The sequence below is a fragment of the Notolepis coatsorum genome, assembly GCF_963971535.1.
Source record: "Notolepis coatsorum genome assembly, chromosome: 16".
Taxonomy (NCBI): domain Eukaryota; kingdom Metazoa; phylum Chordata; class Actinopteri; order Aulopiformes; family Paralepididae; genus Notolepis; species Notolepis coatsorum.
Window position 1 is genome coordinate 89,103,380 of NC_140180.1, and position 12,888 is coordinate 89,116,267.

A 12,888-nucleotide genomic window follows, 5' to 3' on the forward strand; every position below is an offset into this window, starting at 1 on the left:
CTGTTCTGAGTTCAGGAGTAAACTAGCTGAATTTTTGCAGATCAACGTTGGCACAGTAGAAGACCCTAGGGTCCTGTGGAACGCATTGAAAGGATTTATCAGGGGTCATGTCACACTATTTGCCTCCAATTTGCGAAAATCCCGGTCAAAAAAGCTAGAAGGACTGGAATCATTATATGCGGACCTATACGCATCCTTGCAAACTAACTATAATGAACGACTAAACACACAACGTAAGATAGTCAAAAAAGAAATAAACTCCATACTTAAACAACAGTCTGAGTTCTTGATACATAGGACAAGACAAAATTACTACTTTCACGGCTCCAGACCTAGCCATCTATTGGCAATGAAAATACGCTCAAATGATCATTTCTCGGATATCCCCTCGATTAGGACGAGCCAGGGTGCAGTCACTACTGATTCGAAAAAGATCAATGACACTTTTAAAGAGTTTTACTCACAGTTATATAGCTCAGAGGGTAATCTTGATGGCTCTAAATTTGAATCGTTCATTGGCGGGCTTGAGATACCCCACATTTCTGAGGAAGAGGCCAAGGAACTGGGGAGACCGATTACTCTCGTGGAATTGAGGGAGACGATTGTTGAAATGCAGAGGGGTAAGGCACCAGGCTGGGATGGTATTCCACCCGAAGTGTATTTAGCTTTCTGGGACCAACTGGGTCCATTGATGCTCGATATGATCAATTACGCTATCGAACAAGGGGAGTTCTCAAGAGATGTCAATATGGCGTTGATTTCTTTACTTCTCAAGAAGGACAAAGATCCCAATGATTGTGGTAGCTATAGACCCTTGAGTCTTCTCGGGGCCGATTTAAAAGTGTTTGCCAAGGTGCTGGCCCGTCGCCTGCAGAGATTTATGTCTGTATTGATACACTGCGATCAAACTGGTTTTATTCCGGGGCGTCTGGCTGCAGATAATCTTAGGAGGCTGTTGCATGTAATCGATAACAGTAAAGACAATACAACTCCATCCACAGTTCTGTCTTTGGATGCCATGAAGGCGTTTGACAGACTTGAGTGGTCATACCTGTGGAAGGTACTTGAGGTCATGGGTCTTGGGAAGAGTTTTATTCATATGATTAAAGTCCTGTATGCCTCGCCGTCTGCGATGATACTGACAGGCAAAAACTGTTCCACACTCTTTCCGGTCTCCAGATCTTCTAGACAGGGTTGTCCTCTGAGTCCAGGACTGTTCGCGCTTTCCCTCGAACCTTTGGCCCAATTTATTAGGCAATCGGAGGACATCGTCCCCATAATGGTCAATAATACTCCACACAAAATTGCTCTCTACGCGGATGACCTGCTGATTTTCATGGACGACCCCTCCCGGTCGGCCACAAAATTATTGAGGATAATCGACGACTTTGGTAAATTGTCAGGCTTTAAGATTAACTGGAACAAATCAGCCTGCCTACCTCTTAATGAGCTGGCCAAGGCGGTACGACTACCAGCTGATATCCCCATAGTAGAACATTTTAAATACTTGGGCATAGAGATATTCCCCACGCTGAACCAAACTACTAAGGCCCCGTCCACACGAACGCTGGGTTTAATGTAACCGTGATTGTATGTGCGCAGTTGCACTGTTCGGCCACACACAACCGGGGATTTGCTACACTGCAACCGCGGTCTTTTGAAACCGGTGGCCAGGGTGAAGTTGTGCGGTTTTGCAGTTGCGTGTGGGCATAGCAACCGAGGTTATTCCCAGTGTTTACAGCAGAGCTGTCGCAATTATTCCCCATGTTCACGGCAGACCGCGGGGTAGAGAGATTAGAGCAGAGCCAACTACACCAGTGTTTACAGCAGAGCTGTCCCAAGTAGCGTTATATGAAAATGATTGTAACAAACTTTTGTTCAAAACGTATCGTCTGTGTTGAAGAGTGTTGTGATCAACTGATGTCTGTTGTCGCATTCCTGACCTGACGCTCAGAGTAAACATGTAGCTGCGGCTAAACTAAACTCATGTGTTGTCAAGTTATTGTTATAAGGAACCCAGTCCAGACTGCATCCCCTTAACAATTGTTTGTATTGAGCCGTATTGTATTGTACCCATTCTGCAATGTGTTAAATAACGTTTGCATCCATTCATTATACTAGCGGTAACGTTACATTATTACGTTAGCATTTTCTTCTTCTTCAGTAAATTAATGGCAGATCGCGACCCAACAGGAAGTTTAGTGAGCGTTCAGTCTTTTCTGATTGGTTGAAATGGCCTTCATGTCTGAACAACATCGCCGCCTACTGCTTTGGCATTGTATTACATTGTACTAAATGTATCGGTTGCTGGGTTCCAGCTCTGCCCGTGAGTACGCAGTTATACACGGTTGTCCACCTGTGTTCACCGTGTGGACGGAGTTTTATTTTTTCAAACTTCGGTCATATTAAATCCAAACTCTCGTGTGGACAGGGCCTGAGTACAACTTCACGGGTACTTATGATAAAATACGCCAGGATCTAGACAGGTGGTCGTCCCTTCCTAACTCCTTACAAGCCCGGGCTTCCATAATCAAAATGAACATCCTGCCTAGGATAAATTTTATTAGCTCAATGCTCCCCCTGCCCCCTCCAATAGACCACTGGCGCAAGGTACAATCGATGGTATCTAAGTTTATCTGGAATAACAAACGCCCGAGAATCAAAAGGGCTACTACTCAACGTAGAAAACAAGATGGGGGCCTCGCAATCCCTGATTTTAAACTTTATTTCTGGTCCTTTTCACTGAGACCTCTGATGTGCTGGCTAGACCCTGTAGAGGCTGTATCGTGGCGCTCCTTAGAAGCGGCGGCGGTGTCTCCGCTAAGATTGCAGGATGTGGTGTACTCCACTGTCTCTATTTCGAAATGCCGGCTGAGGTATGGACCGATCATAACTCATGTGATCCAAACGTGGCGTAATGTACAGAGGTTGTGTGGGGTTAAATGCCCATGGCACCTGGACTCTCCAATTTTTTATAACCAGCAATTACTTGTAGGGCACAAGCCGGTTAATATTCCTCAATGGCAAAGGAGGGGAGTGCATACTCTGGAGGATATTTATGATAAGAACGGCCTCCGTGCGTTTCAGGACTTAAGAGAATTTTATGATCTTCCCGGCGAGTCCTTCTTTCTTTACCTTCAACTAAGGTCAGCACTGAGGGCGCATGGCGTACCGTGGGCTCAAGCTTTGCACCCACACCCCTTCCTCAGGCTCATAGTGGACAAAACGACATCCAGAGGGTTTGTCTCAGACTTTTATACGCTCTTAATTCAATCCACGTATACAAATTTATCATTGGATACAATCTGGCGTGTGGATATCCCGGAGTTGGACCCCGAGTTTGACTGGGATGATGTTTGGGCAAATGTGGCATTATCTTCCTGCAACCCCAATCACCAGCAAATTAATTTTAATTATATTCATAGGACCTATCTTACACCTAGGAAGCTATTTGCTATGGGACTGATAACCGACTCTCGGTGCACTTTGTGCTCTCAAAAGGCCACTGGCACTTATATGCATATGTATTGGGATTGCCCACCAGTGGCCCGCTTCTGGAGGTCAATAACGGACAGACTTTCAGATCTGTGTGGCTTAACTATCCCATTCACAGCTGTTACGCTACTCCTGAACGATATAACGACACTACCCGCGTCCGTACAACTGAAAAGGGTTGTCCTAGCGGGCGTCACAGCAGCGAAGAAGCTTATAGCAATGAGATGGAAGGAGCCTGAGAAGCTTACAATGATTAACTGGTCCCTAACTCTAATGGATGTGATTTATCTTGAGATATCCACGGCTCGGGTGATTGGGGTAGGGCAGGCTGGCATTGACCTGTGGTTCGCAGCAGCTGAGAAGGTAAAGACCGCCGTGTGCGGCTGAGCGGGGTTGGGGCGCTTGATCGGGGGGGTCCGGCGGTCTCTGGGGAGGGGGAGGAGGAAATGTCTTGTCTGTCTTGGTTTTTGTCTTGTCCTTCTTAACTTTGACTGGGGGAATTTTAGGGGGGGTTGATATTTAGCTACTCTGCGCTATATGTCAATTCACATGCCATCTCCCCAAGGGACTAATATTGGCAGACTGATTGACCTGTCAACCAACCTGGAGGAAGATTTTCTTTCTTCTTACACTTTACCTTCTGCGAGTTTGGCAGTCTTGAACATGTGTAAGGGACCTAGGCTATCTACAGTAAATCTGCGGCAACACTCTCGTAAACAATCTGTGAAGTCACTCCACTTTGTAAAGGTGGGGAAAGGTTGGCATGTTTGAAAACCTTTTTGTTATTGAAATAGCCATCTATATTGATAGGTTGGACGCTGTTTCTTTTTCTTTTTGTCTTTATAATTTATTATTCTGTATTATTCTGTATTATTGGTGGTTATTCTCCTGTGAAGTTATGTGTTTTTTGTTACTGTGGTTATTGTGTTGTCTTGTTTCATGTGATTAATAATAAAAAAAAATTGATCAAAAAAAAATAAAAAATTATTTGCTAATTGACAATAAAATAATAATGAGCCAATATTAAATAATTAAAGATGATTATTATACCTTGTGTTTGAGATTCAGCCTCAGTCTCTGGTGCAGGCTCACTTTTCTTCGCTACTGATATTTCAGTCTCCCCCTCTGATGTGCTTAGCATGGAGGCCGATTCCTAGGACCAAGAAAACAAGGTGTCAAGCCACATTATAATGGCTAAGGATGACAAGAGGAATCACGGAACATTAGAAAGAAACACTAGGGGGGGCGCTCTAGTAGCACACCATGTATCGCGCTGCGTCGCGTAGCGGCCGTCCCGGGTTCGTTTCCCCACTCCCGGTGACTTCCATTTGTCAGCTTTATTAATGTTTGCCATTATGTGGAATAAGCAAATACTTTAGTGGCTGAGTCTACAAAGTCCTCATTCCAAATTAATGTAACTAATGGAAAAATGTACTGAATAGTAGCATCGCTTCTTTTATTCCCCCCCCCCACTTTTTCTGTATTTAGCTCCGGTCCCCAATTTTAGTCGTTATGCCAATTCCCTTCCTGGTCGTTGCGTGCATTTTCCCACTGTCGGCCTAGGGAGGGTGTAGAACTACCACATGCCTCCTCCAATACATGTGCAGTCAGCCAGCCACTTCTTTTCACCTGACAGCGAGGACTCTCACTGGGGAAATGTAACGTGTGCGGAGGTTCACGCCATTTCCCCCCGATCCCCTCCCTGCTGAACAGACGCCCCGACTGACCAGTAGGAGCCGCAGTTTACAACGACAAGGACACATACCCTGCCGGCTTCCCACCCGCTAACACTGCCAATAGACCTATCTCAAACCCTGCCCTCTTTTCTTGATCCTCCAATCACAACTGTCGCTTACCTTTGTCCGAGTTGAGATAGGTCTATTGTGTTAGTAGGGACGACTGACCAAGCCGGAGGTACCGCTGACAGCTGGATTCGATCCCAGAGTCTCTGCGGTTGTAGGCGAGTGCATTCTCCACTGCGCTATCCAGTCGCCCTAGTAGCATCACTTCTTTCTTTTTTTATCAAATTTTTCTATTTTTCTCCCATCCCAATTTCGCCTCGCCAATTCTCCCCTCCCCTGTCTCGAACGTTGCTAGACTATGCCTCCCACTGGTCGGCTGCAGTGAGGACCAAGCCTTGCATCACGTGTCCCCTCCGGTACACGAGGAGGCAGCTGTCGCATCTTTTCACCTGTACAGCGCGATCTCTCAGTGGCAAGGAGTAACGCGTGGGAGGCTCACGCTGCCCCCGATGCTTCCTGATTCTGCTGTACAGGCACACCAACCGACCTGTAGGAGTCGCTGTCCACAACGTCCAATCCCCACCCACCAACTTTCCCACGCCTAACACTGCCAATTGTGTTAGTATGAATGACCAGCCAAGCTGGTAGCAACGCCGAGAGCTGGGCTCGAACCCAGCATCTCCTGCGTTAGTGGCGAGCGCCTTGCCCACTGCGCCACTTAGCCGCCCCAGTATTATTATTATTGAAGGTCAGCTAGCTAGCAAGCAGATAATCATTACAGATGTTGAGATTGTACACATTCAGTCAGATTTTCTGTGTCTACCTCCATGAATACTTAGGGCACCTTCCACATGCAACACACTGTGGGACACACAGCAACACTATTCCTGCACCCAGTTACTCACCATGGCTGCTTCAGTTCCAATCTCAGCATCTGGTTCATTCTTTTTCTGTGAATCTGGTTCAGTCACCATCTTTGCCTCTTCTTCAGCCTGCTCTGGTCCTGGTGTAGTCTCTTCTGGCACTAGTTCATCCTTCTCTTGGGATGGTTGACAGTCTGTCTTTACCTCTGGATCTATCTGTTCCTCAGATGGACTGGCCTGCTTGTCTTCATTCTCAGCAGAAACATCCTTAGCATTATCATCTGTAGGACTGCTAGCCTCCTGGACATCTGAGGTGATGGATGGTTTGTCTGTGTCCCCTTCAGGTTGCCCCTGTTCCTCTGGTCTTACATCCTGTTTGAAGGACACCTCCTCAGGACATTCTGTGGTCTCTCTAGCCTCCTCTTCCACTGTAGCAGTCAGTTCTGTAACCTCCTCACTCTCTGCCACCTTTTTATTTGCAGCTTTTCTCACTGCTGGCCTCCTTGCGGGGGCTCTTCGCCTGCCTCGTCTTGTTCCACAGCTTTTTCCAGGGGTCTCATCCATTTCATCATCTTTCTCAGCGTTCTCTTCTTCTAGTGTACCCTCTTCCTGTGGAGCTGTACCACTCTTCTGTGAATCTGGTTCAGTCACCATCTTTGCCTCTTCTTCAGCCTGCTCTGGTCCTGGTGTAGTCTCTTCTGGCACTAGTTCATCCTTCTCTTGGGATGGTTGACAGTCTGTCTTTAACTCTGGATCTATCTGTTCTTCAGATGGACTGGCCTGCTTGTCGTCTCCATCAGCAGAAACATCCTTAGCCTCATTATCTCCAGCACTGCTGGTCTCTTGCACTTTGGAGGTGATGGATGGTTTGTCTGTGTCCCCTTCAGGCTGCCCCTGTTCCTCTGGTCTTACATCCTGCTTTAAGGACACCTCCTCAGGACATTCTGTGGTCTCTCTAGCCTCCTCTTCCACTGTGGCTGTCAGTTCTGTAACCTCCTCACTCTCTGCCACCTTTTTATTTGCAGCTTTTCTCGCTGCTGGCCTCCTTGCAGGGGTTCTTCGCCTGCCTCGTCTTGTTCCACAGCTTTTTCCAGGGGTCTCATCCATTTCATCATCTTTCTCAGTGTTCTCTTCTTCTAGTGTACCCTCTTCCTGTGGAGCTGTACCACTCTTCTGTGAATCTGGTTCAGTCACCATCTTTGCCTCTTCTTCAGCCTGCTCTGGTCCTGGTGTAGTCTCTTCTGGCACTAGTTCATCCTTCTCTTGGGATGGTTGACAGTCCGTCTTTACCTCTGGATCCGTCTGTTCTTCAGATGGACTGGCCTGCTTGTCGTCTCCATCAGCAGAAACATCCTTAGCATCATTATCTCCAGCCCTGCTGGTCTCTTGCACTTTGGAGGTGATGGAGGGTTTGTCTGTGTCCCCTTCAGGCTGCCCCTGTTCCTCTGGTCTTACATCCTGCTTTAAGGACACCTCCTCGAGGCATTCTGTGGTCTCTCTAGCCTCCTTTTCCACTGTAGCAGTCAGTTCTGTAACCTCCTCACTCTCTGCCACCTTTTTATTTGCAGCTTTTCTCGCTGCTGGCCTCCTTGCAGGGGTTCTTCGCCTGCCTCGTCTTGTTCCACAGCTTTTTCCAGGGGTCTCATCCATTTCATCATCTTTCTCAGTGTTCTCTTCTTCTAGTGTACTCTCTTCCTGTGGAGCTGTACCACTCTTCTGTGAATCTGGTTCAGTCACCATCTTTGCCTCTTCTTCAGCCTGCTCTGGTCCTGGTGTAGTCTCTTCTGGCACTAGTTCATCCTTCTCTTGGGATGGTTGACAGTCCGTCTTTACCTCTGGATCTGTCTGTTCCTCAGATGGACTGGCCTGCTTGTCGTCTCCATCAGCAGAAACATCCTTAGCATCATTATCTCCAGCACTGCTGGTCTCTTGCACTTTGGAGGTGATGGAGGGTTCGTCTGTGTCCCCTTCAGGCTGCCCCTGTTCCTCTGGTCTTACCTCCTCAGGACATTCTGTGGTCTCTCTAGCCTCCTCTTCCACTGTGGCTGTCAGTTCTGTAACCTCCTCACTCTCTGCCACCTTTTTATTTGCAGCTTTTCTTGCTGCTGGCCTCCTTGCAGGGGCTCTTCGCCTGGCTCGTCTTTTTACACATCTTTTTCCAGGGGTCTCGTCCATTTCATCATCTTTCTCAGTGTTCTCTTCTTCTAGTGTACCCTCTTCCTGTGGAGCTGTACCACTCTTCTGTGAATCTGGTTCAGTCACCATCTTTGCCTCTTCTTCAGCCTGCTCTGGTCCTGGTGTAGTCTCTTCTGGCACTAGTTCATCCTTCTCTTGGGATGGTCGACAGTCTGTCTTTACCTCTGGATCTGTCTGTTCTTCAGATGGACTGGCCTGCTTGTCGTCATTCTCAGCAGAAACATCCTTAGCATTATCATCTGTAGGACTGCTAGCCTCCTGGACATCTGAGGTGATGGATGGTTTGTCTGTGTCCCCTTCAGGCTGCCCCTGTTCCTCTGGTCTTACATCCTGTTTGAAGGACACCTCCTCAGGACATTCTGTGGTCTCTCTAGCCTCCTCTTCCACTGTAGCTGTCAGTTCTGTAACCTCCTCACTCTCTGCCACCTTTTTATTAGCAGCTTTTCTTACTGCTGGCCTCCTTGCGGGGGCTCTTCGCCTGCCTCGTCTTGTTACACAGCTTTTTCCAGGGGTCTCATCCATTTCATCATCTTTCTCAGTAGTGTCTTCAGTTGGCTTGTCTTCTTCAGGTGTGGTTTTAGCTGAATTCCTTGTCTCTACTTGAGGCTCCTCCACCTCAGCAGCGGTTTGAGTCTTTTGAGCAACATCTTCAGCATTCCGAGGAGAGTCTTCTTCTTTCCCCTTCTCGGTTGTTTTAGGAGAGAGCTCCCTCTTGGCTTTCTTCTTGGGTACTTCATTATCAGGGGTCTCCTGGGTGGTTGTCTCTGCAGTCTCGGGTGTCGGTTCAGGTTCTGGTTGGTTTCGAGCACTCCTCCTGGTGGTTCTTGAGACCCGGGTTTCAACTTGTGTCTCATGGTCTACCGCAGTAGCAGTCTTCCGCCTATGAAAAGGAGACAAGTGTCTTTAAACTTTAGAAATAAAAAGAGTAGAATGACTAATAGCAGAATAGAGTAATAACAATTTCTACATGTATGAGCAGAGACACACAAATGCTAATTATGACAATACCCCCTGGTGCTTTCTGTGTGGGTGTGGAACTTACCCTCTAGTGGTCCTTTGCCCTTTGGTCTCCTGTGGTGGTTCTGACACGCTGCCTGGGGCTTGTGTAGCCATCTCAGTCTCAGTCTCAGAGGTCTCCTTCTTCTCTGGCGCCTCCTCCTTTCTTTCCTTCTCTGGCTCCTCCATGTCAATCTCTGACGGCACCTTTTCCTTCGGCTTCTCTGTACCCTCCTCTTTCTCCTCCTCCTCCTTTTCTGTATCTTTTGCTGATGCTGTATCTCCTGAAGGAGGACCCTCTGTACCCGTAGGCTTCTGATTCTCCGTCTCTGGACCCTCCTCTTTCTCCTCCTCCTCCTTTTCTGTATCTCTTGCTGATGCTGTATCTCCTGAAGGAGGACCCTCTGTACCCGCAGTCTTCCGATTCTCCGTCTCTGGAGCCTCTGGAACCTCTGGAACCTCTGACCTGGTAAAACATTACATCTTGTTTCCTGAGCTGACCTGGTAAAACATTACCTCGTGTTTCCTGAACTGACCTGGTAAAACATTACCTCTTGTTTCCTGAACTGACCTGGTAAAACATTACCTCTTGTTTCCTGAACTGACCTGGTAAAACATTACCTCTTGTTTCCTGAACAGACCTGGTAAAACATTACCTCTTGTTTCCTGAACTGACCTGGTGAAACATTACCTCGTTTCCTGAACTGACCTGGTAAAACATTATTGATTAAGGTTTGGTGTTATAAGAATAATTATATTATGTTTAATTGATCTATTATGTTTAATGAATTTAATAGCTGCACCCTCCATCGGATTACATCCTGAATTCAACTGCACTCTTCTATTTATGTCTCCATGTACCGGCCTTGAGAAAGAATAGTCTTACAGCTTGACAGAATATGCCTCAAAGTTGCCATCTCTCTTTCTGTCGGACCTTCTTCGCTCCATACTGGTTTCCCTGAGCTGAGCCCTAGGCCCCCGGCCTTGTTGCACCTTACCTGTAATGTCTGGATGCCTAAGAGCTGCCTCTGCTTCCTGTACCGTCTTGGGTTCCATTTCCTCGCTCTAGTTGGATTTGAAACAACTCTGTTCTCACCTTCACACACTTACAAACTCCTCTGTTAGACTAGTTACTGGTAGCTGGAGAATGCCTTTCCCATACAATGCGACACTATTAATACAGAGGAACGCCTATCCATTTAACTACATTATAAAGTAGAGGGGATTTAAAAAAATTTAAATGTAGCATACGTTTCTCAGGTTGGCACCTTGTAACCTTAATAGAATATGTTGCAGACGTTATTTGAATTGAGGTTAGAAATTAAACGGCCAAATAGGTTAGTTATTCCCATATTCCTTCCAACAGAATTATGGTATTGTCTGCCAATAAGCAGATTTCTATTGTCATTTTGTGTGTTTATTTGTTTGCATGCATTAGATGAGCTAGAAGTACCGGTAGTGTGTTTTTAAAATGGAAATCTAACTCTCGATCTCAATCAATTGCTTATATGGTGTAGATAGAGTGACCAGGTGTCCCCCTTTTGGTTGTACTGTCCCACCATTTGACCCAACGTCCCACATATTGAGAGGATGTCCCTCTTTTTGAAGCAAAAAAAAAAAACATTGGTCTCGGTGAAGACCATGTTATTCTAATAAAAAAAATTACATTATCTATCTGTCCCACTTTGTCCAGTGGCGAATCTTCATGGAAGCCAACGGAAGCCAGGCCTCCCCATTATGAAAATATGAAATATGAAAAGATTTTTTTTTTTTATAGTTTACAATAATAATAAAAAAATCATTATTTTTGAGGGCGGCTAGGTGGTGTAGTGGGCAAGGCACTCGCCACCAGTGTGGAGACGCTAGGATTCGCGTGTTCGAATCCAGCTCTCCACATTGTTTTCAGTTTAGCTGGTCGTCCGCAGTAATACACATTGGCCGTATTACGGGGAGGGAAACTGAAGGGTGGGGATCGGGCGTTGTGAACAAGCGACTCCTACAAGTCGGTTGGTGCGCCTGCGCAGTAGAATCAGGAAGTGTCGGGGGCAGCGTGAGCCTCCCACGCGTTACTCCTCGACACTGAGAGATCGAGCTGCGCAGGTGAAAAGATGCGACTGCTGTTACCTCAAGTACCGGAGGGGACTTGTGCTATGTATGACTTAGTCCACATTGCAGCCGGCTTGTGGGAGGCAAGAAACAGCGTTTGTGACAGGGGAGGGTTGAATTGGATGATACGAAATTGGGATGGGAGAAAATATAGAAAAATGGGAGAAAAAGTGGATAAAAAAAAAAAATCATTATTTTTCATCTGTGTTATAATAAAAAAAATTGAAATGTCTCCCTCTTCTCCTTCTCACTCTCTCTAACACAATGAGACAGACACAGTGCAGTCACTGATCAAGTCACTGCAGCAGAGAGGAGGCAGAGGGGAGCTGTCTTTCTCCAGCTTCCACCATGTGATTCATGTATGTGGACTCCAAAACCAATACTAGCCAATCAGATTCGAGCTGACTAAAGCCCTGCCCACACCTTAAAACGGGGCTGTCAGCAGACTAAGTAGTCTGGCCTCCCCTGGAGGTGTGGGCAGAGCTTTACTCAGCTCGAATCTTATTAAATCTAGCCCATGGAATAGTATAGCTGTATGTTTACACTTGAAATGTGTATTTTTATTTAGTGTGCATTTTTATTTTGTCGCAATATTATTTGGCTTAAATATATATATATATATATATATAAAAATGTATATAAAAAAAAAACACATTTTCAATAAAAAGCCACTGACTTTGTCCCACAAAAATCTTACTGTTGTCCTGCTTTTGGACTTTTTGCATCTGGTCACCCTAGGTGTAGAACTCACAATCGCAGATTTAATTAATATCCATTATATTATCGATTGTAACTCATGGGTTACAACAACTACGAGTATATCAGTCACTGATTAATTAAATCCATTGTATGTTGGCACCTCATCTAATCACATTTCATCAATTGATTGGCTATTATTAACTTTAAAAACACAACACCAGGAATGTGCATATCATCTACATGGCACATTTCATGTATGCACGAGGAAGGATAATAATGATAATCTAGCGTTGATTTCAGGAAGATTCGATAATCAGGCGAAAAATTACGTGTTTATTGAATACACAAAAACGCTGTTTTGGCATCTTTTTCCTGGAATTACTCAGAAGCACCCAAACTATATTCATATTCAAAACGGTATAAAACGGAAATGTACGGATGAATAAATAATAATCCGTTTTTTGCATGTTGACTGGAAGCAACTCACTGACAATCGACGGCGTTATTAGACCCATAGCTATAATATAAAATATAGGTTTAGCTCTACAAACAAGGTGCACGTTTACATGGGGTTAATGGACGGCAAGGCCAGATGCACTTCCCGGAAGGGGCGTGGCACTCAATGTGTTAATGTCTGAAGGAGTCGACTGACGGCTTCTTGTCCTCTGCGAAAGCATGCAATTGGACCACTGATGGATACATCTTGATATTTGTCTAGTGTGTTCATTAGATGGGTGAAATCCTCTTTCAGTGCCTCTGTGCCCGTTTTCTTAGGCAGTTAGCCTCACTGG

The 12,888-nt window shown here is 45.9% G+C and overlaps 1 protein-coding gene across 1 annotated transcript in view; it reads right to left on the minus strand.

Annotated features, from left to right (window-relative positions):
• The window catches only part of LOC311243128 (uncharacterized protein), a 68,652-nt gene that overhangs the window by 12,892 nt on the left and 42,872 nt on the right, over window positions 1–12,888 (minus strand). The window contains exons 16-18 of the mRNA XM_084332237.1: window positions 9,339–9,758; window positions 6,143–9,176; window positions 4,546–4,648 (exon numbers count right to left, since the gene is read on the minus strand). Of these exons, the coding sequence (XP_084188363.1) occupies window positions 4,546–4,648; window positions 6,143–9,176; window positions 9,339–9,758 (3,557 nt within the window). The remainder of the gene's footprint in view (window positions 1–4,545; window positions 4,649–6,142; window positions 9,177–9,338; window positions 9,759–12,888) is intronic.